General features: G+C 35.9%; 2 protein-coding genes across 2 annotated transcripts; both read right to left on the bottom strand.

Moving 5' to 3' along the window:
- Nucleotides 1–15861: 15861 nt before the first annotated feature.
- On the bottom strand, nucleotides 15862–18606 carry LOC149949868 (uncharacterized). The gene is made up of 10 exons (XM_090169326.1): nucleotides 18521–18606; nucleotides 18040–18250; nucleotides 17716–17952; nucleotides 17571–17648; nucleotides 17359–17499; nucleotides 17159–17296; nucleotides 17048–17089; nucleotides 16328–16557; nucleotides 16104–16263; nucleotides 15862–15995 (listed from the first exon to the last, which is right to left on the bottom strand). The coding sequence occupies exons 2-10, from the start codon at nucleotides 18236–18238 to the stop codon at nucleotides 15862–15864; spliced, it is 1359 nt and encodes a 452-aa protein (XP_090025452.1). The 5' UTR covers nucleotides 18239–18250; nucleotides 18521–18606.
- Nucleotides 18257–21196, bottom strand: LOC149949867 (uncharacterized). Its single transcript, XM_090169325.1, has 2 exons — nucleotides 21121–21196; nucleotides 18257–20616 (listed from the first exon to the last, which is right to left on the bottom strand). Exon 2 carries the CDS (start codon nucleotides 20613–20615, stop codon nucleotides 18537–18539), a length of 2079 nt encoding a protein of 692 aa, XP_090025451.1. The 5' UTR covers nucleotide 20616; nucleotides 21121–21196; the 3' UTR covers nucleotides 18257–18536.
- Between the last annotated feature and the right edge of the window lie 255 nt (nucleotides 21197–21451).

The following is a 21451-nucleotide window of genomic DNA, read 5'->3' as shown; positions in this document are numbered from 1 at the left end:
TCATAGTATAAGCCTACAATGGAAGGTTGTACAGAAACGGTCTCTTTAGGACTTTTAGCCTATTTATCACAATCATTTTCAAAATCACCGAAAATTATCACAGCTGTAATAATTATCATAGTTAATATAATATTAGAAGTATCTAATTTCCTTTTTTGGCGTTACATGCCATTACATAAAAATATTACCCGATATGGAGAAAGAACTTGAGAAAATCTATAGTAATCCCGCAGACCCAGGGTCATTCGCTGGAGTTCGAACTCTCTGTAATTCAGCTCGACATAAAGGTTTAAAGGTTTCATTGGAAAAAGTAAAACAATTTCTAATAAAGCAGGATACATATACGCTGCATAAACCTGCTAGAAGACGATTCAAACGAAATCGAACTATTGTTTATGGAATTGACGAACAATGGCAAGCGGACTTGGCAGATTTTCAGAAGCTGCCTAAATATAATTTAGGATCTCGCTACGTTTTATGTATTATTGACATATTTAGCAAATACGCTATGGCTGTAGCGGTTAAAAATAAGAAAGGTGTAACAATTTTAGAAGCGTTACGTAACGTTTTTTGAAAAAGGTCGTCAACCGAAAAGAATTCAAAGTGATCATGGAAACGAATTTGTCTGTCAAGAAGTGCAGAGTTAATTACAGCGAAGAGGTATTAACTTTTTCGCTACTCGATCAGAAATGAAAGCGTCCATTATTGAAAGATTCATTAGAAGTTTTAAATCTCGTGTATATCGCTATTTCACGCAGAATAACACCCTTAAATATGTCGACGTTTTAGATGATATTATAAACGCTTATAACAATAGTTATCACAGATCAATTAAATGTAAACCCGCGGAAGTTACTCTAGATAACTCTGCTAAAATATGGAAAAATCTTTACGGTTCGGTAAATTTTTCTCCTCCGTTAACATACGCGTTTGAAATTGGAGATATTTGTAGAATAAGTAGAAATTTATCAATTTTCGATAAGAAACATAACCCGAATTTTACTTCAGAATTGTTTAAAATAGCTGAGAGACTACCACGTGACCCACCTGAATATAAGCTGATGGATTTAAATTCTAACCCCCTTTTAGGAGTATTCTATCGAGAGGAGGTTCAGATTGTTGTTCGAGATTTAAAAGACCGTTACTTCATAATCGAAAAAGTAATAAAAAAGAGGAAAAAATCGGACGGCCGCGTAGAACTGTATGCAAAGTGGCAAGATTACGACCCTACATTTAATTCTTGGATACAAGAAGTGGATTTAAAATGAGTTTTTACGTAACGCTACCTTCAGATTCCTTGTCATTATATTACCAAGATAATAGCGTTGGTAAATTTCGAACGTATTTAGCTGAACCGTTAAGATTTGAGGAACAGAACGAAGTTGGGTTAGCGGAAATAAGCTATCCTCGGACATGGCATAACGTTCGAAAACCTAATCTATTGGTTATTAAAGACCCTCTCGAATATGATAAAATGACTGATAACCCTCTAGTTAAAGACCCTCTCGAATATGATAAAATAATTGAAGTTCCCGCGGGTTTTTATAAAACTCCGGAAGAACTATTACATCTTATGAACGTTCACAACCAAGAATAACAAGTTACATTCACTTATTTAAATTATTCTAATCGAATTAATCGATCTATCAATTTTACTAGGTTTTAAGGATAGAAGAGATAATGATTTAACCATTTTAAATTCAATGATAACCCCCTACCCAGTTGATATGAACGCTGGGTTACATTCCTTATTCGTTTATTCTGATCTGGTTGAAAATAGCGTTGTTGGGGATAGTTTAGCACCTCTATTAAGAATTATAAGCGTCGAAGATAAAGCTGAGTCTAATGGGAAAACAGCTACGAAAATATTTTCACAACCTCATTACCTACCAGTCGTGTGTAATAATATTAAGACTTTAGAGATTAATATTACAGATGATTTAGGTGAGCCAATACAGTTCCATAGTGGGAAAGCTCACGTTGTATTACATTTTAAACCCCGAAAATGTGGACTTCACTTTAAACCTTTAACCATTCAGGACACACCCTCATTCTAGCTTAAGAGAGCGAACAGTTAACATCATGAGGTCTGAATATTCACCTTCAAGAACTGATTATGAAAGTTACTATTTAAACCAGGTTGGTTTCGGTGGAATACCCGTATATAGGGGTTTAGCTGTGCAAAGAGGACATGGTCTAGGAAATATATTATCGTCAGCGTTGAGATTCGCGGTACCTTTACTGAAGAAAGGCGCTTCTTACTTGGGGAAAAAACTTTTAAGTACCGGAGCGAAAGTAGCGGCCGATGTTGTTAGCGGAGTCCCAATTAAAACAGCGCTTAAATCGCATTCTATTAACGCTGGAAGGCAAACTGTAGCTTCAGCAGCTGATGAAGCTATGAGACTAACATCTTCAGCTACGGATCATATTAAAAGAATGACAGGTTCCGGAAATAAAAGGAAATGAACTCAGTCGAAAAGCGGCATTTCAACAACAAGCAGGATAGCGAAAGGTCGGTTCCCTAAACGTTCCGATATATTCTTATAATGGCCCTTTTACACCCGCACTCGGTTGAATGTATAAATTCCGAGCTAGATTTGTTTCAAGTACCAATGACACAATCTTCGATTATTGGTGGTGAATGGGTTGAGTATAATCCAATATCAAATATAGTTGATAACGCATCAATTACATTTTCTATCAACGGTAACTCTGAAACGTATATAGACCTTTCACAAACTTTGTTGCACGTTCGAATTAAGGTAACTAAAGATAATGGTCAACTACCGCAACCTGCGGTTCCAGGTGTTGCGGGTGGGGCAGCCGGAACTCCAGCCGACAATATCGCCCCCGAGAATTTGTTTCTTCATTCGCTTTTTAGCGACGTTCACGTATTTCTGAATGAAAGATCAGTAACACCTTCCAGTCAAAATTACGCTTATAAAAGTATGATACAAACTCTATTAACGTTCGGAGAATCTGCGAAAAAAAGTTAACGAGTTCACTTTTCTATCGGGATACACCTGGAAAGTTCGATTCATTTTTCGATAACGATGGTTTCTCTAAACGAGCGAGTTTAGCGCAAAAAGGGGCGATTGACTTGTTAGGCGTAGTCCATACTGATTATGTCAACAACCACGTTTTTTATTAAATATGGTTGATTTGAAATTTAAATTCGATAAAAATAGAGCAGATTTTTGCGTTCACTCCGACGTAAAATGTAAAGTGGAGATTTTATCAGCTTCCCTTTATCTGAGGAAAGTTAAAGTGATACCGGAACTATCGCTCGCTCAAGCCAAGGCGTTACAATATGGAACCGCTAAATATCCTGTAACTCGTTCGGAGTGCACCTCATTTTCTATACCCGCTGGTCTTATGACTAGTGTGCAAGATCATTTATTTACCGGACAAGCACCCAAGAAAGTTGTTATCGGGTTTGTGGAACAAAAAGCGTTTCTAGGAGATTTAAAAAATCACCTTACAACTTTCAACATTTCGATTTATCAAGCATTGGATTGTACATTGACGGTAGCAGCGTCCCTCATAAGGCGTTATCTCTAAACTTTGAGGTAAATCAATATATTCAAGCGTATTGCAATCTTTTCATTCAAACTAATCAGTGGAACGTAGATGAAGGGAATCAGATAAGTCGGGAAGATTACCCTAACAGAAATTGTTTATTCACGTACAATTTAACCTCGGATCTTAATAACAACGCTAATCACTTGCATCTTGTAAAAAACAGCAACCTGAGATTAGAATTAAAATTTGCAAAACCGTTACCGGAGACGATTTCCATTCTAGTTTACGCTGAGTTTCAAAATTTGATTCAAATTGATAAAACCGAACCGTGATTTTCGATTACAGTAATTAATGGATTCGCTACAGATAACTAAAATTCTTGAAAAAGATTTTAGTACTAAAAGTATATTTCGAGGCGTGTTCGCGGCTGACAAGCTACCTAAATATGTAAAAATATTCCCTTCTCTATTTATTGTAAATACCGATACGAGTGCTGAACCTGGAGAACACTGGGTTCTAATATATTTTTCTAAACATAAAAATAGTGAATTCATGGATTCCTTTGGAAACCCGCCAGATTATTTTAAATTTAATGACTTTATTGAACGAAACAGTAAAACTGTTACTACTAATATATATTTTGCTATTAACAGGTGTAAAGGAATAGAAATGTATAACATTGTGTCTAGGTTTAAGAAAGATAAAAATGTAAACGATAAAATGATTAAAGAGTTTATGTGCAAAATGTATTCAATAAAATAATTTTAACAATTTATAGCAATAGCAGTTTTTTATATATACATAAATACAAGCATTCAATATCTTTATGACCGTGCGCTAAGGTACGAACCCCGCAGGGTAGAATATATCTCTTATCATCATTTGGTGATAAACCAAGTTTTCTAGTATTTAAAGTAAATACCTCATGCTTGAAACTAGCTATACGCATCATCTCCGCTGACCTGGTTTCTTGATTAAAAAGACAACGTTCATAGTCTTCGTCGCCGATGACGTTTCTAATAACGTTCATGGCAACGCCCTTGCAAACCTTTTTATGGTTTAAAATTGACTCTAAAGATTCCCCAATCGCAACTCCTTTTCTATCTCTTCAGCGGTCTTAGATGAAGTCCTACAAAGCTTTGAATTAACTGTGAATTTGTCTCTTCTTTAAAATAGCCGAGAGCTTTTTTATTCTGATTAGAATGAAGGAAATGCGAAGGTGGATAATCAGAGAAGTCAAAGCGGTTTTTATGACCTTCAAAGTCTTTATAAACATCATCCGTCTTAATGTTGTACGTTAAAGTGTCTGTAAATATTTTATATATTAGTACTATTTAAATAAAAAATTCATATTAAATTAAATTACCAGTGTCTGTAAATAATAGTGATGCTTTGTTCCCGTACGTATTTTTAAGGAATCCATAATGGAACCGATACATGAGCTCCTTGGATAAATCTAGAATGGTGAATCCGGTAAATATAGGCTGGTTAAGAACAATTTTAGCTCTCTTCTTATGAGCGCCGGCTAACTCTTCATTAAAGATGGTAAAGTGTTCAAACTGCGGGGAACTTGTAACTTTTAACATTCTTTCTGGTTTATGAATCAACTCGAAATTTATATGCGTCCGTAGATTTTTTTCTAAAGAATTAAATGAAGTAAGGGAAAAAACAGCAATAAATAATTTAAATTGATTTACCCGAAAACAGAGTTAACCATAAGTTTCCAGAAATTCTTTTCAAATGAGCTCTTGGATAATTTCCTCTGTTCAGTGTTGAATCTAACATATTTTTCCAACCATTTTCCTTGAGTATCCGTTTTCAACGTTATTGGGAATACTCAGAATATTTTCACAGAGTGCTTGCAAATCATTATCATGAACCCACTGGAAGTCGCCTAGTGGTAGTGGTTCACACATAACAGCACCGTACAAATTATTCGCATCTTCAATTAAGTTAAATTAAGTTAATTAAAATAATTAAAATTAAAATAATTAAAATTAAAAAAAATTACCTAAATAGCATATGCTCTCTTTAGACGAATCATATGTGTCGGGCATATATTTGTTATTCGCTTCAGAATAACGAGTTGAGATCATTGAAACACCGCCTCGAATACCTAAAAAATTCAATGTAAATACAATAATATTTAAAATATCAAAAAAGCGTTACCCTTTTCAATAAATAAGTGTTGATCTATATCAAGTACGTGATCGAGGCGAACATCGGTCATCTTCAAAGCTGCTTGCCAGGCTAAACCTGGTGCGGTGTAAGCGTGAGCGGGATCTAATTTATAATGAGTTATAGATAATGTTCTAAAATTTTCAAAAACGTCGGCTAAGAGCAACGCATCGCTTTTCACATAGAGGTCGGTGTATTCCCCATACGAAAACCGAGGTTAAGAGAATTGAAATATTTATACTATAGTAATTTTACTTAATGTTTGAATATTAAACGCTGTTCAAACATTTTGGGCGTGTAAATAATCAGATTCTAAAATATTTTGATTTTTCAATGAACTGAAAAACGCTTCTCTAGGTGGCAGCATCGTCTCGTCAAATTTCTTTTCATCATCCATATACTCGTACGGGTAGACCCTCTTCCGCAGAAGCAGTTGAACTTCATCTTTTTCAAAATAGTTCTTCACAATCTGAAATTTACTGGCTCCTTCCAAAACGAGATTAGATACTAGAGCATCGAGGCTATCACTTAGAAATCGATAAGAGTCTAAAAACCGAAATCTCCCTAAAAATCAATAAAATTAAAGTTAAGGTTAAATTCATAATTAAATATATTTTACCTAGTTTCAGCGAAATATAATTTTCACTAGTGGAAGGAATACAGTCAAGTGTCTGTTCCTTAAAATGACCAATCTCCTGACATATAAGATGTAAATCGTATCTATGAAGATTTATTATTATTAGGTTTATTTCCTGGTTAATTAACTTAATAAATTCACCTGCTAAGGTTATGAACGTAAATAGGGATAAATTCTGGAACTTTCTTTTGAAGATTACAGAGGTTATGCGCTGGCCCCCTATATTTATCGTGAAATGACAATGATCTCGAACAGCGGGCATATTTCCCTGATTTAGCTGTTTCTGACAAATGTAGCAATGCGTAGCAGCTTGAAACTGTCCTTCCTCCTCCGGGGTAATAATCATTGGTACATTGGTCTCAATGAGTTCCATCAACTCCGTCTCTAATTCCAGAATAGACTCTAGAAATCTTCGAGTTGCATCTTGTCCTCGATAGCAGTCGGTTCGAACAGGTACACCTATAAGTATCCTATTGTAATATATCTAAAAAGAAATTTTGCCGAATAACTTACCGTTAGGTCCAACAAGCACCCACGAATACGCGCAACTGATATGCATGTGTACTTTGCTTGTATTTATATCAGGATCTAGATCACATCCTTGAACTCTCGGTAGGATTGCTTCAAAATCGGCGTAAAATACATACTACACCTAATAATTTCATTTTATTAAGAGTTAAATTAAATAATTTTTATTTTAACTTTTTCCGTCCTCTCATATTTATCAAAATAAACCGTGTTCTTCTTGGTAGGGAAAACTGTTTTTTGGATGCCGTGGGTGGCGCATTCTTCGATATGTGCATCACGCCGCTGTTCCGCGTTGTTTCCACTGAATCGGTGAAGACACATTATTTAACAGAAAATAATTAGTAGATTGCAAACTAATATATTGGAAACTAAATTACCTGCAGTAATAACTTGTGCTTCTGTTTTTTTAGATGCTGTAAAAGTTTTCCTAGGTCTCGTATAAGACAGTAATGTCTATTCCTATCATCAATATCTTTAGTTTCATCGGGGATGTATAGCAAATCAACCTCCCTTTCCCTACCACACTTGTTAGCGCTTACGTAAAGAGGGAATATATCTCCCGAGAAGCCAAACAAAGATATTGATAAATTATCCATTAATTAAAATTTTTTAAGTTCTGTAGCATTTAATTTGAAAGGAAAAGATATATCACTGGTATCAAGTTCATTTTCATAAGGTCTATATTTGGAAACACTAATATTAAGAATCGCGTGACATCGAGATAGTTTTTCAGGTAGTTCCATATACGATGACCCCCGCAACGGTTGGTAAGATGCTACATTTAATTCTACATACAGAGTACGATCAATTACCCAACCCGATCCTATCAAAAATATAATGTTTTAGTTCAAAATATAACTTATAAATTTTAGTACATACCTGTCGCTTCAAAGTTTTCCCCTGCTGACTGTATTGTTTCAATGCAGTCATTCAGCTGGTTTTCAATGACGTCGAGCGTAAATGTTGTTTGCATAGTGCTCCGGAAATAGGGTCGTACTTCCGCTCTTTGTTCCACACCTCCTAAAGGTCTCATATAAACAGATCTTACGAGTAAGAACCATTTTATTCCGCGTTTACTGGCAAGTCTTTCCATTAGAAATTTACGGAAAGCAGCTCGGTAACGTCCAATAAACATCCCTGCATCAATATCATAGTCTTCGGCATTATAACGAATAGACGCTAGCGTATCATTCAAGGCCAGGACCGTACTTGGGGATGCTGGTGGTGTTTCATCAAGTATTGGTGAGGCAGGAATAGGTGGTGTTAGGTTGTTGGGTAAAGCTGATGTAGATGGTTGTGTACGGAGGGTCACCAGTTGAATATCGTGAAGGTGGACGGTATGGCGATGGTGTACGGGAAGATGCTGATGAAAGTTGTATTGGTGACGGTGTGCGAGACAGGTCCATGGGTTCAGAAGGACCGGGTACATTCAAGTCATGCGTTCGTTGATGACTCTTGAAATGTTCCAATCTAGCAACTTTCTTACCACATACTTCACAGACAAACGTATGTCTATCACCGTGTACTTCTCTAACATGCCGATTTAAGTAGGACTTGGTAGCGAAACTCTTCGCGCACGTAGGGCAAATATGTTGAGCTTTCGGCATCTTGAATATAGCTTCCGCAGTTAACCATGGAATGATCTCCCACAACCCTATACAACCCCTTTTATAGTATATTCAAGTATCATTTGAGAACGATACGTTTCTCATACTTAAAATATTCGTTTTAAGAAATACTCGTGACATAGGTTCAAGTGCCAAGCGTATTTAAGTACTACAATGATATTAAAATGAAGTTTAAAATATTTCCATTCAACGCCACTTTAACAACGAATATTCCATGACGTCAAAACACTCCGTGTTTTAAATTAACCGCGCTTCCCGGGGAATCTGCGCACGCGCGCCGCCTAGGTTATGACTTTTTACATAATTTCAACTTATTCCGTACGATAAAACGTGATAAGATATACGTTCAAGTGTACTCTTCGAGATAAGCGGAGATAAATAAACAAGTTGGTCTGAACACAATATGTTGATATACGAAAAAAAAAATCGTCGCGAGAAATACACTAAATACATTGACTCTTCGACGATTTTACCCCCATTTCACCCCTTAAATCCCGGATCCCGATCCCGAACCCAAACCCGAACCCGGGTTCGGAGCCTCGCCCTTACTTTCGGGATTTAAGGGGTGAAATGGGGGTAAAATCGTCGAAAAGTCAATGTATTTATGGTATTTCTCGCGACGATTTGTTTTCCCGTATATAGACATATTGTGTCCAAATTCCTTTAGAGTTTATCAGTAAACCACTTACTTTTAAGTATTTTTTCAATCCTTATACCTATATTTACATATTGGAATTGTTACAAAAGGTTCTTTTAAACGTAACTTGGTACATAAATTAAGTATTTTTAATTTACCGTATTTAAAATATAGGTAAGCGGTTTTTATCGTAATTTTATACCTAATATCATATGTAACATAATTGCTCATAAGTATGCCTATGTATAACATTTCCATTGAAAAAATTCAATAAGACCTTGTTTCACGCGGAACATACATTAAGCGGACCTAAAAATGCCAAAATGCTTATAATCCTTGCGCTATTGAAAAGGTTACCAAGGAAACAAAATCTCGTGATCGCGAGACACGAGCTAAACTTGAGATGGATGGAAAAAAAATAAGGCTCTTCGTTTTTCCAACTACTTTTCTGATGTACCCAAAAATGGACCAAAATAGACCAAAAGTACCCTAAAAACGACCAAAGTCACCATTTTCGGCCCTATGTACCCCATTTCGGACCAAAAGTACCCCAATCTGGACCTATTAGCTTTATTGTAATGTTAAACTCCCATAGAGATTCCCCTAAAAAGAAAAAAACTTGCGGTCCAATTTTGGGTACATGAATTATTTTGAAGAGGGAATCCATGTTTTAAATTCAAATTAACGGTACCCCTGGGCAATCCGCGCCTCCCAGGTAATCCACGCTCGCGCGCGCGAACACTATCTTCCCGCCTAGGTTATCACTTTTTACATCATTTCAACTTATTCCGTACGATAAAACGTGATAAGATATACGTTCAAGTGTCAAAAAACAAATTCCATTCTACGTTACTTTAACAACGAATATTCCATGACGTCAAAACACTCCCGCAAAGTACTTAACGATTCTATCTTATTGATTAAAATAGACACTTAATGACATTGAATGTTGTTTAAAAATAATTTCATTCTACTTTAACAACGAATATTCCATGACGACAAAACACTCTTAAATTCAAATTAACTGCGTCCCCCAGAAAATCTGCGCGCGCGCCGCCTAGGTTATCACTTTTTACATCATTTCAACTTATTCCGTACGATAAAACGTCATAAGATATACGTTCAAGTATCTTTCGAGATAAGCGGAGATAAATGAACAAGTTGGCCTGAACACAATATGTTGATATACGGGAAAACAAATCGTCGCGAGAAATACCATAAATACATTGACTTTTCGACGATTTTACCCCCATTTCACCCTTTAAATCCCGGATTTCGATCCCGAACCCAAACCCGAACCCTTGTTTGGCGCCAGACCCTCACTTTCCTTCTACTAATATTATCTCTTTAATAACTCAATAAAACGGACAGTTTGGAATATATCCACAACAAGTAAAAATAGTATACTTGCGATGTTAATATTTATCCCTCACCTGAACGCTGAATATTCGGTTGGTCACTACGTCGCTGAAATAGTCTTTAAACAATCGCCTAATCCTTTCGATACCGAAACCAAGGAGGACAGAAACTTAGAAAGGGAGACGAAGTAGGAGGCATGAACGCGCCAGTATCCTTGTAAAAAGTTTAGCGCGCTTGGCGGGAACAATTCGGAAAAATGGCAGCACGTAGCGCAAGGTTGGTAAAATTTAAACAAGAAAATATTGCCTAGAGAAGGGGGTTTTGGTTTACGCATCGTCTGATTCTAGGTCTGTTACTCAGCCTTCTACTGTAGTACATGTCGTCACTGGTTTGGAAAATGCTAGCCTTCTCAAAGTTACAGGTGACGTCACCTGGTTCGGCCAATATGCATTTTTTCGTACATGAGACCCCCTTGGCGTAGCGGCCGTCATCTTACCGCCCTTTACACGTCTTACAAGGATGCTGGCGCGTTCATTCCACCTACTTCGCCTCCCTTCCTATCCTTGTTAACCGAAACTAGACTAGGTGGCAGGGTGGGAAATAAGGAATTTTTTTAAAGTGGACATGTGACCATTGCTTAGAATAAATAAACTGGACCTTGACCAACGGGGTCTCGATCGAGAAACGGTTTGAAAGAATTATTACATTGCCTCAAAAATTCGTCTTTTGCTGACGTCACCCAGATGAGATCCCATTGATTTTCAATAGGATCTCATCTCAGTGACGTCACGATTTTCGTTAGCAACGAAGTAGCCAGCCTTAGCCCTTAGAAACCACAGCGTATCGAGGCAACCTTTTACTACTAAAATTTACTAACCTTGGACCATTGAACGCCGTCTGCTATATTAGAATATCGTGTTTTAACCTGTACAAACTTATAACTAATTAGTATTTTACAAATTACTAACAAAAAAAATAAAACACCTCGAATTAACTAACCCCTCTCCGATTTAATTAAAAAACTGGTCCGAGCAATTTGTAAACTGGTCATTTGCCCACTGCCACCGCCTTCTTTCCCACGCTGCTAGGTGGCGCAGCGACGCTGTAGCTATAGCGTCTGCTATGGGGGTATACTTCGTATCAGTCGTCTGTTAAGCCTGTGCTTAAAGGTCGACTACATAAATCTTCGGTTTACTCTGTCTTTCACTGGAAGTAGGCTTACTGCAATACACGTGTGCCATGCAGTCAACCTACTTCCAGTGAAAGACAGAGTAAACCGAAGATTTATGTAGTCGGCCTTTAAGCATTACTATAGTGATTGTTACGAAATAATTATTTTATATTTCGGTCAGTAGACGGCTACAATTCGTAGAATTTACTCTACGCACGGGGAAGCAGGAAAAAAACCATGTAGACATTTAAGAATAGAGAAAGGCACTTTGTAAATCCCCCGGCCGACTGTCGGCTGTATATACTTAATTGAGGCTATTAGAGACCTTTAATGCAACGAGTAAACCACCGAAAGTTATTTGAACAGTCGGCCAATTGTAATTTTACCTTCTACAAAGAGACCTTTAATGCAACGGTCGGCGCCAACTGTCGGTAATCAGGCCGGAAACAAGTATACCGCCGACAGTTATTTGAACAGCCGGCCAATTGTAATTTTTACCGTCTACAAACTTTGGACTCTTAACCAACTGTATTTCGGCACCTATGTGCTACTGGGGATTATACCTTTTTTTTGCTAGAGCACATAGTCAATAAAAGTGTTTTGAAGCAAATCTAAATCTTTCGTCAGTTATTGAAAAACATTTGCTCACTATTTTGGCTTTCGATGTTATGACAACGATTTCTGACATTATACATAACCAACTACTTTTTCATTGTTCTTAAATATTTAATGGTGGGCTGACTGTTTTGGAATTTGATAGCTTGTCGATGAGAATATCGGCTTCCTTAAAAAGATCTAAAGCTGTACTTTGATATGAAAACCTTATATTTTTTTTTATAAATTTGAGGGAAAGAGATACTTTAATTTTTTAATGATTTGAAGCTCGCATTTTAATGCAGTTTAAACAGTTCTTTAATATGACAAGGAAATGTCATCTGGTTGTTCTTCACTTGACTTTGCCTCCAATAATTATGATCTGATATTTTTCCGGTTCATGAGTTAACCTATATTTAATGACATCTGTTATTCCGATCTCTCCATGCATCTTGCCCATATAAGTCTTAACAGTCAAATTGCACCGTGGCTTCAATAATTTTTAATGAATCAAAATTTCCGTGTTCTTTGAGTTACAAGGAGTAAAAACGTCTTATGAGATAAGTGAATAAATATTTTTACTAGCAAAAGCTTATTTAGCGATCACATCCAGTGGTTATGATTTAAAATACCAAGAAACACCGTAAAAAAATATTTTCTTTGTTTTATGGTTTCTCAGAGGATACACGTACGGTTACCTAGAAACATTTCATTGATCATTGTTATTACAGCAAATATTCAAAATGGTCGCAACTGGCGTGAAGGCAAACATGGACTCGTTTTCGGAAAGATTTTCGAACACGACGAAACATTTCTGGCGTGTTTCGGATTGTGTTGCCGACGTCAATTATATGTTGACGTAAGTCTTCAACGTCTCGAACTTCAGTCTTGTATACCAAGTCCTTGATATGTCCCCAGAGATAGAAATCTTATGAATTCAAATCAGGAGATCTGTTTTGCAATGAAACAGTTCCGGCCCCGACCTAGTACACACCTCTTAGGAAACTCATCAAGATGAGTTCTAACCCGAAGGCTAAAATGAGGGCGTGTTCCGTCGTGCATAAACCGCATTTGTTGTCTTACTGCTAGTAAGATCTGGTAAAGTGTATTGTAGAAAGCTTAAGTACGACTCACCAGTTAGTCTTGGTGGTAGAAAATAAGGTCCAATTATAAGGTCGCTAACAAATCCGCATTAGACGTTGAGACGTAACTGTACTTGATGTGACCTAAAGGTAGTCGTATGCGGATTTTCTTGCTGCCACTCATGGCGATAATGTAAATTGAAGATTCCGTCACGGGAAAAATTAGCCTCGTCAGGAACTAGGAGTGTTCTAAACCAATTGACTTCGTTAGTCTGCTCCGGAAACCACTGACCAAATTCGACGTTCAATTGGCCTTGTACTGGTCGTAGGATCATCCTCGAAGATAGTTAGTACTTAGTCCTCCACGTCTTCTGGAACGTTTCTTTCTGCAGTAGTAGGCCCCGTGGTTTGTTTTTTTTTTCAGTTTATCTTAAACGTCTGTCAACCGCCGTCAACGTTTGCCGATTTGGAAGCAGTCTTTGAGGAAAGTGCTCCTGATATAAGCGCCACGCTTTCACCGCATTTCCCTAAGCGAGTTCATACATAAGATACATAAGATGCATATCTGCATGTTCCGCATTCGTGTAGTACGCCATAGCATAACAGCTTTAAGATACGAAATGTTAATTTAATTATTGAAGTACCTCAGTTTTTTGCAAATTCGAGCCTCGTACCCGTCCAAAAAATTATAAGAACATGTGTTATAGACTAAATCTATAGACTAAAAACCTTTGTTTGCTAGTGACTATTTAAATTATTTTTTTAATTAACTAAACAAGCCAGCTTCAAGCAGTGATCTAGCATTCGGGGAAAAAACAGGGAGATGAGCGAGATACGTTCCAAAACGCCTCACAATGTATTTAATTTTTACTTACTTATGGCATTAGGAGAATAAAAAAACGAAATTTAATAATTCCCTTTTTTAATAGGCGTAGTCACTTAGAAATACCTTGTTTTTGTTTTGGTTTTTCTACACGTTGCTTTCTTCTTTTAATTTAATAACGCACTTTTGATACTAATTTTTGTTTTTTATTAGTGAGAGAAAACAATTGGGTCCAAGGAATAATAGAAACGGCACATTTGCGCGTTTTTCGTCGTTTTGGAGGCCGATTTTTGACGGCCAATTACTCGGATATGGTTCAATTTAGGAAAATGTTTCTTAGAACCTTATTCACTCCTTGTTACCAGAGGAACACGCAAGTAAATTTGTGCCAGACCTTTTTGAAACACCCTGTTTATATCACAATTAGTTTTCTTTAATTATCGTATATTGAAAAATGTTTTACTTCCGTTAAAATCTATATTTAAGATGTCAAATTACAATATTTACAGCCTTAGTTATACTTCCGTTAAAAGAATATTTTTAGTTTATTTCCGATTTTCTTAATAAAGGATATAATTAAGAGAGGATGTTAAGAAAAATTAACACTGATAAAATCCATATCAATCATATAAATATAAAACGTAATGATCAAATAGTTCATTACACATTTATAGTTGCCTTTTTAAAAATAAATATTTCTTAAATTAGAAGCGATGCAGTGGCAAATTTCGTTTATCTTATTTTGTTCGTTTTTGTTTATAAAATCATCGTCAACTGGCGAGACTGAAGAAATTGAGGCCGAGTCATATTGTGGTAAGATATTGGATTAATTTGAATACCTTTTTCCGATAATGACATTTTCGCTCAGCTCCAACTTAAAATGAAAACTTCTCTTAGTAGCATATTATCGTCCTTGCTAGTAGTTTATTTGGCCCCAGGCATATTTATACAGTAGGGAGCTTGGTGCTGAAATAAACCTGGATTAGGTGCATTTTCTAAAATTCAAATAATTAACGAATATTCTAATTTGCTATCTCTTCATTTTTATTTATTTATCTCAGTTTGAATGCATTTATTGTAACGTTTTTCCATTGATTTTGGTTGATCTGCCATATCAGCATATCAAAATTCCATGTAAATACCAAGATTTAGTTATGTTCTTACATCGGATCCCATCCCAGCAAACACAAAAGGCCCCCAAGACATTCCCCGGAGTTCAGTTCGGGGGATTCATTATATCCGTAGGATATCCAAAAAAACTCAATTGAACAATATGGGATGTTCCTCGGGTGACCAAATGTCATCAGTTTCTTGATCCCTAATATATCTATAAAACGCCGGTCAAGAAATTCTACAGATATTCCATGGACTTTCACGGGACTTTCATTACGTTCTATTTGAATGCTAGAAATATTCTGGGAACATCCAGCCGAATATTTGAAGCCAACTGTTTTAGACGTAGTATGTCCAGAGAACATCTTAGGGTTCTTAAAAATATTCACCAGATATTCGATGGATATTTAAAAGGGAAAACTGGGACATTCATAGCATATGACAAAGGCAGTGGCGTAGCCAGGGGGATACGTGCCCACTCACCTCCCCCCTTTTTTCCATCATATATTATTCGTCCATAAACAAAGAAACCAATCAGAATAATTTGAATTAAAATTTTTATTTCATAGTAGAAGTCTAAAAATGTATGTTACAAATTTTTTTTTAGAATTGTTTCAGCCTTTGATTTGGTTCTGTCTGAAGCATGGTTGAACCATGACTTAATCTGCTTCTCAACCTCCACTATCGTTGCATCTTTAAAGTTTTTAGAACTTCGTACAGTATCTAATGAAGAAAGATTAAAACAAAAAATAACTCCATTTAAATACATATACAACTAAGCAGTTTATAAATCATTTACGCTATAAAAGATTTGCTAAACATTTATCTCACCAGTTATAATTTTCATTAGCTTTAAATTGTTTAGTTTTTTTTTTCCTTTTCTGCCTTCCCAGCTGAAATTCTTTGCGAACTCATCGAGAAAAACGTCTTTCAGAAGTCTTTTCACTGAATCATAAAGAGTTACTCCTCCAAATTGTTTTAGATAGCTTCTCTGAAATTTAAACAAAATTGTACCTCGACTCTAAGGAGAAAATCGAAATTAAATATTTACTTACTAATTTGTTGGCATTTTCATAAGTAGTCAGATAATCTTCTAATAAATCTAGTGCACTGTCTTCCTTCAGTGGAAAACCAAAAATTTCTTTAAGTTGTTCAGTTTCGACTCCCGAAACAACATGTTGGCTGGAGTTGCTTGTATTGCTCAGAACTGTGTCTAATATTTCCAAAATCAGTCTTTGGTTGGATTTCAGCAACTCTTGATTCCTAGATAAATTCCGAAGCCATGCTATTTAAAAACATAAAATTAATTGTTACAAAATTAGTAGTAATTATGAAATTAGAACAATGTGTTTCTAATAATAAACAGCTACGCTAATACCCAAGTCACCACTACAGGCCTAAGTCATCTAGTGACCGGTTTATATTGTGTAGGAGGGTGAAGGCAGGCTCTACATGCCATGCGAGCTAACCATCAGCTCCCTACACTTTCTATTACTATAACCTCAGCAAGTTTTTATGGGAAAGAAAACCCAAGATCTCGCATGGAAAAGCCCGTTAACCAGTGGGGAGGTAACTTGCAAATTACGCAGGAGTGGTTCGGGATTTTCACCCAGTGCCACAAGCTGGAATCGAACCTGACTCCTCTTTCTGAGAGGCGATAAAAGAAAAGCCATAGACAAACACGTTCTACGTCCAGTCGTCGTAGCGCATGGTTGACATTTGACTTTAATGGGGATTTTATTGAAATGCCTATTAGAGCAGCAACCGTTACGTACATTCACTAACAGAAACCATTCGGTTTGATCCATTAACTTCATCTGTAATAGTAAATAGGTTGTAATAGATTTTCAGAGTGATTATGAAATTTTATTTTAAATAAATTATACCTCTGAAACTTGAAGCAGATTTATCTTTTCCGAATTCATTGCTAGATGTTCTTGATAGCACTTGAGGTTTTTCTCTTTGTCTTCCAGGTGTAATTTTTTCTCGAGGTCCAACAACTACATTAGTCGACTCGACAGAGTCTAAAATATCACCATTTTCAATCTTTAAAATATTACCTTTAATTTTTTTATACAAAAATTACCTTCGTCCAAGTTATAAAAATTCATTGTAAAGGCTGTGTTGGTGCTATTTTCTTTAGGTGCATAGGACTCTTTCCGATATAATGGAGATGACTCTTCGGGATTTTTCAACCCTTTTCTTGGTCTTTGAGTTTCCACAGGATCTTTACAAATTATAAATTATAATTTTAAAGTTCAATGTAAATATGATAAACCTTTTTATTAACGTAATTACCATTTGAAAACTCGGAAGACAAAAATCTCTTTGATTTGTGTTTCGATCCATTTGTCAAGTAGTTGACTTGTGTAACATCTAAAAAATGTGTTACTAATTAAGTTAAAGAATATATATATATATTTTTTAAATAACAGATCTTAACTAGTTTTTTCGAGGGAAGGATGAACTGTTTTTAACACTGGAAGTTCGGGAACTTTGTTAGGCGAGTCATTTTCCATATTATTCTCTGATGATTCGCTGTCTGATTCAATTCGTTTTGGACTGTGGATCGTTTTGGACTTTTTCCTTCTTTTACCAGGTCCAGTCTCCCGTTCACTTGTTGAAACATCCGTGTCTCTAACATATCTTACCATCTTCCTCCATGCTTCTTCAAAAGATTCTGAAATTAGATAATGTTGTTAATATTAATGTCAGTCCTGATATTCGTATCGTAATATTTTGATTTCAATTTTTTAAACATTTTTACCACAACTAAAAATTATGGTGATTTCGTAGTTTTCCCAATCTTCAATTCCGGGTGGAGTTCGTCTTTTTGCAAAGCGAGTCCCAACTTTGTCGCCAGGCCAATAACATTTTGTTCTAGTTTCTTCTTTATAAACCCATGTATCAGGTATTACAGCCACTCCTCCATGTGAAAACTCTACAATTTTATAATCTTCACCCATTTAATCTGCAAACTAATTATAACACATTTCAATATAGTGCATCGGAATTAACAAAAGCATGTGCGGTTATAGGGACAAGCATGTGTTAAAAGTACAAAAGCACACTTGTGCTTAAAAGAAATTAGAATATAAAAACTAAGAAATTAGTTTAAGAAAGCTGAATGCAATTTTTCAACGTATGCATCTACGATAAATTTTTTTACAACAAATTATTTCAAAATAAATTCAGATTAGACGTACGTACAGGATTTAAAAGCTATATTATTCAAAAGTACGCCCTACCTCTTTTTCAGTTCGGTTAGTGAAGAAGTCGCATAACAACGTACGCATTTGTTGTATTTATAGGATATTTAATGGCTTTTGCTTTAACTTGATGGAGAGGCCATTTCATTAAGGTAGATAATTTCGTAGCACGGTAAATACCAACTTCTGACGATTGGCACGGAGAAATGAAATGGTCAGAAACGTTCATGAGCTTCCTTCCCACTATAAATACTTTTGACGGGTTGTTTTCAGAGGTAACAATGTTTTCAATGACCACAATCGATGAATCATTAAGGATACAACAGTGATCTCGTGCCTTCGTTGATAACCGGAAATCTGGCAAAATAACTTTGCGGTATTGAGGGCCAGTACACCCTTGGAGAAGTGGTCCATCTTCATGTTCCATGTGAAGTGACATTTCAGTTTTATTTTCTATCACACGCTCGGATTGTCTCTCTTCACTTATTCGATTAATAGCCTGTTGTAACGGATGGCCAGTGTTGGCAATTTTATTTTTTAACTTGTAAAGATAATTTTCAAACTGAAACGCGCTGAACGAATCCAAATGCCCATACTTTAAGCAATCTCTAGATAAATGTAATAAGCCATGTACGTTGTAAGAAATTAAATGTTTGCCATAAAGAATACCATACATTTGCACAAAATACTTCAGTAATTTTTGGGCAAACTCAATTTTATCAACCGTTTGTTCTGGTGTAGCTAGAAGGCGGATTGCCACATTTAAATTTCTAAACAATTCATAATGATCTTTAGGGAGAATATTTTTCAACACAACAAGGCCAGAATATAACAGAAATTGGCGAAACTCCGTGGCCTTATATCTATCAAGGTCTTTCAAAGTACGAGGTTTCCTAACAAATTCCGAACACGTTATCGGTGCTAAATTTTCTAAGCGGGTAGACACTTCCAATACCTCATCCGGCCTAAATTTAAAAAGAGCATTTTTACCCTCTGCCCCCATCCATAACTTAAGCGTTTTCTTAACTACTCCTAAACAGACGAGATGCATATAATCTAACGGAAAGTCATCTACTATATCTATGTTAGTTAGCTTCTCCAATATACTGGTTCCATGATGGTGCCCAGGATAAGATTTATTTCTAAAATTAACGTCTGTTCGTAACTCCACTTCAACTTGGGGGAAACAGTGCCTATTTCTACACCTTATCCCTGGCTGGGTGCACTTATCACAACCTTCATAACCATTATGGGCTTTAACTTTACGTATAAAAGCCCTTGCCGGAGTGTCGCAAATGAACCCAAACATTTTAACAGATTTGTGTACACCATTCAGTATAAGACCATCTTCTACTAATAATGAGGCTTCAGTTACAAATGAAGAAAGATACTGATCAGAACATTTAGGTTTACTAAAACCATGATATATTCCTATGAGAAATGGCTTTGATTTGGCTATTGACGAAATTGAACCTAAAATGGGCCAAAAATTGCTAGTGGTACTCTTCCCTAATGGCAGGCCATCTACGTTAATTAAAATTTTGTAGATTGGTACTGTTAAGGCTTGATCACGTTCACCACTGACAGCGTAACGAATGCCGGCTTCAAGTCCGAAATGAAAGTAATGACCAGGAGGCATTTGCTCTACTACAGAAGATCTAGGTGTTTTCAATAATGTTCGCGAATCGACGGGAAGATCTTTGAGACATTCATGCTTTTTCAAGATTTTAAGCAATGCATTTGCTGAATTTTTGCTGATTCCAAAGCTAGTCACCCATCCTGCTAGGCTTGCTCTTATATGATCCGAATCACAATTGCGATCGAGAAATTCTTCGCTATTGTTAGTTGGCAAATCTATATCACTTGTTGCGCCATTTTCTATTTGAATTTCATTGGTCTCTGGTCCAGTTTCGTTAATAATATTGTCTTCCTCAGCAATTGACCCATTTATTTCCTCAACATCACTAACTATTTCTAAAGAGTTGTTAGAATCTTCATTAGACCTCAATTCCTCATTTAAAACATCATTGTATTCCAAAAAATGATCTTGGGTTTCGCTTGTAACGGCATTAATTAGCCTAGCTCGTTGTCTTATTGATAATGCAGCTAATGGTTTGTATCTTCCTTTTGGCATTCTAATATCAACACAATACAAATATAGAAAATGTTTTGCTATGTACATGTTTATTTTTAACAAATTAATTAACTCGAACACTCACATAAAACTAAATAATGAACCACCTTAATTTGGTTGAGATTATAAGCAATAATCAACTTCAAACTAAAATGAATAAATTTTGAAAAATTTAATTAACTTAACTGACCGCTAATACGCGGCATTAATTCCACCTACATCCAGTTACAATCGAGCAATCACATTAATTTTTATAACCTGACTAAAGAAATTATCGGTTATCTAGGATACTGTAGTAGCAGGTAACAGCAGCGCGGACCAACGAGGCAGCCCCTGCTTTCTTTTGCACCGCGATGCGGGCCTTGGACAAAACCGCGTGCTCAAACGAAAAAAGGTGGTTTTTGGGATAATATTTAAAGTAAATCACCAGTCAAATATATTCAAATTGGCTTAATAATAGCTACTAAAAGTAATTTAGGCTATAAAATATTGGAAATAATCTTACCTGGTGAAGTTTAGTGTTTTCGGAGATAATAAAGATCGAAGAAATCTTGGAGCCGCCGAACAGTCGAACACACATAAAAATGGCGTTATAAGAAAAATATATTCTTTTGTGAAGTGGGTTTTCTTCTTGAGAATCCACCCTTTCTTCACAATAGATAATATACCAACCGTGCCATCTAGCGCATTTAATAATTAATAAAAACATAAGTTGAGAGAAAAATAAAAAACCGTTACAATTAATTTACTTAAAATGATAAAAATTAAATTAGAATAAAAATAAATATTTTTGACTAAATTTTATTTTTATTTTTTTCATTAACCTTAATTAGTTA

Source organism: Leiobunum rupestre, chromosome 3 (assembly GCF_980474605.1).
Source record: "Leiobunum rupestre chromosome 3, qqLeiRupe1.1.hap1, whole genome shotgun sequence".
NCBI lineage: Eukaryota > Metazoa > Arthropoda > Arachnida > Opiliones > Sclerosomatidae > Leiobunum > Leiobunum rupestre.
This window is presented reverse-complemented; position numbering and strand designations above follow the sequence as displayed.

Coding starts and splice junctions, on each gene's coding strand:
- LOC149949868 (XM_090169326.1), bottom strand. CDS start 18,238: ATGGGTGAAGATTATAAAATTGTAGAGTTTTCACATGGAGGAGTGGCT. Junction 17,649..17,715: donor TCCTTCCCTCGAAAAAACTA/GTTAAGATCTGT, acceptor CACATTTTTTAG/ATGTTACACAAGTCAACTAC. Junction 16,558..17,047: donor AATGGTTTCTGTTAGTGAAT/GTACGTAACGGT, acceptor GTTTTTAAATAG/CATGGCTTCGGAATTTATCT.
- LOC149949867 (XM_090169325.1), bottom strand. CDS start 20,615: ATGCCAAAAGGAAGATACAAACCATTAGCTGCATTATCAATAAGACAA.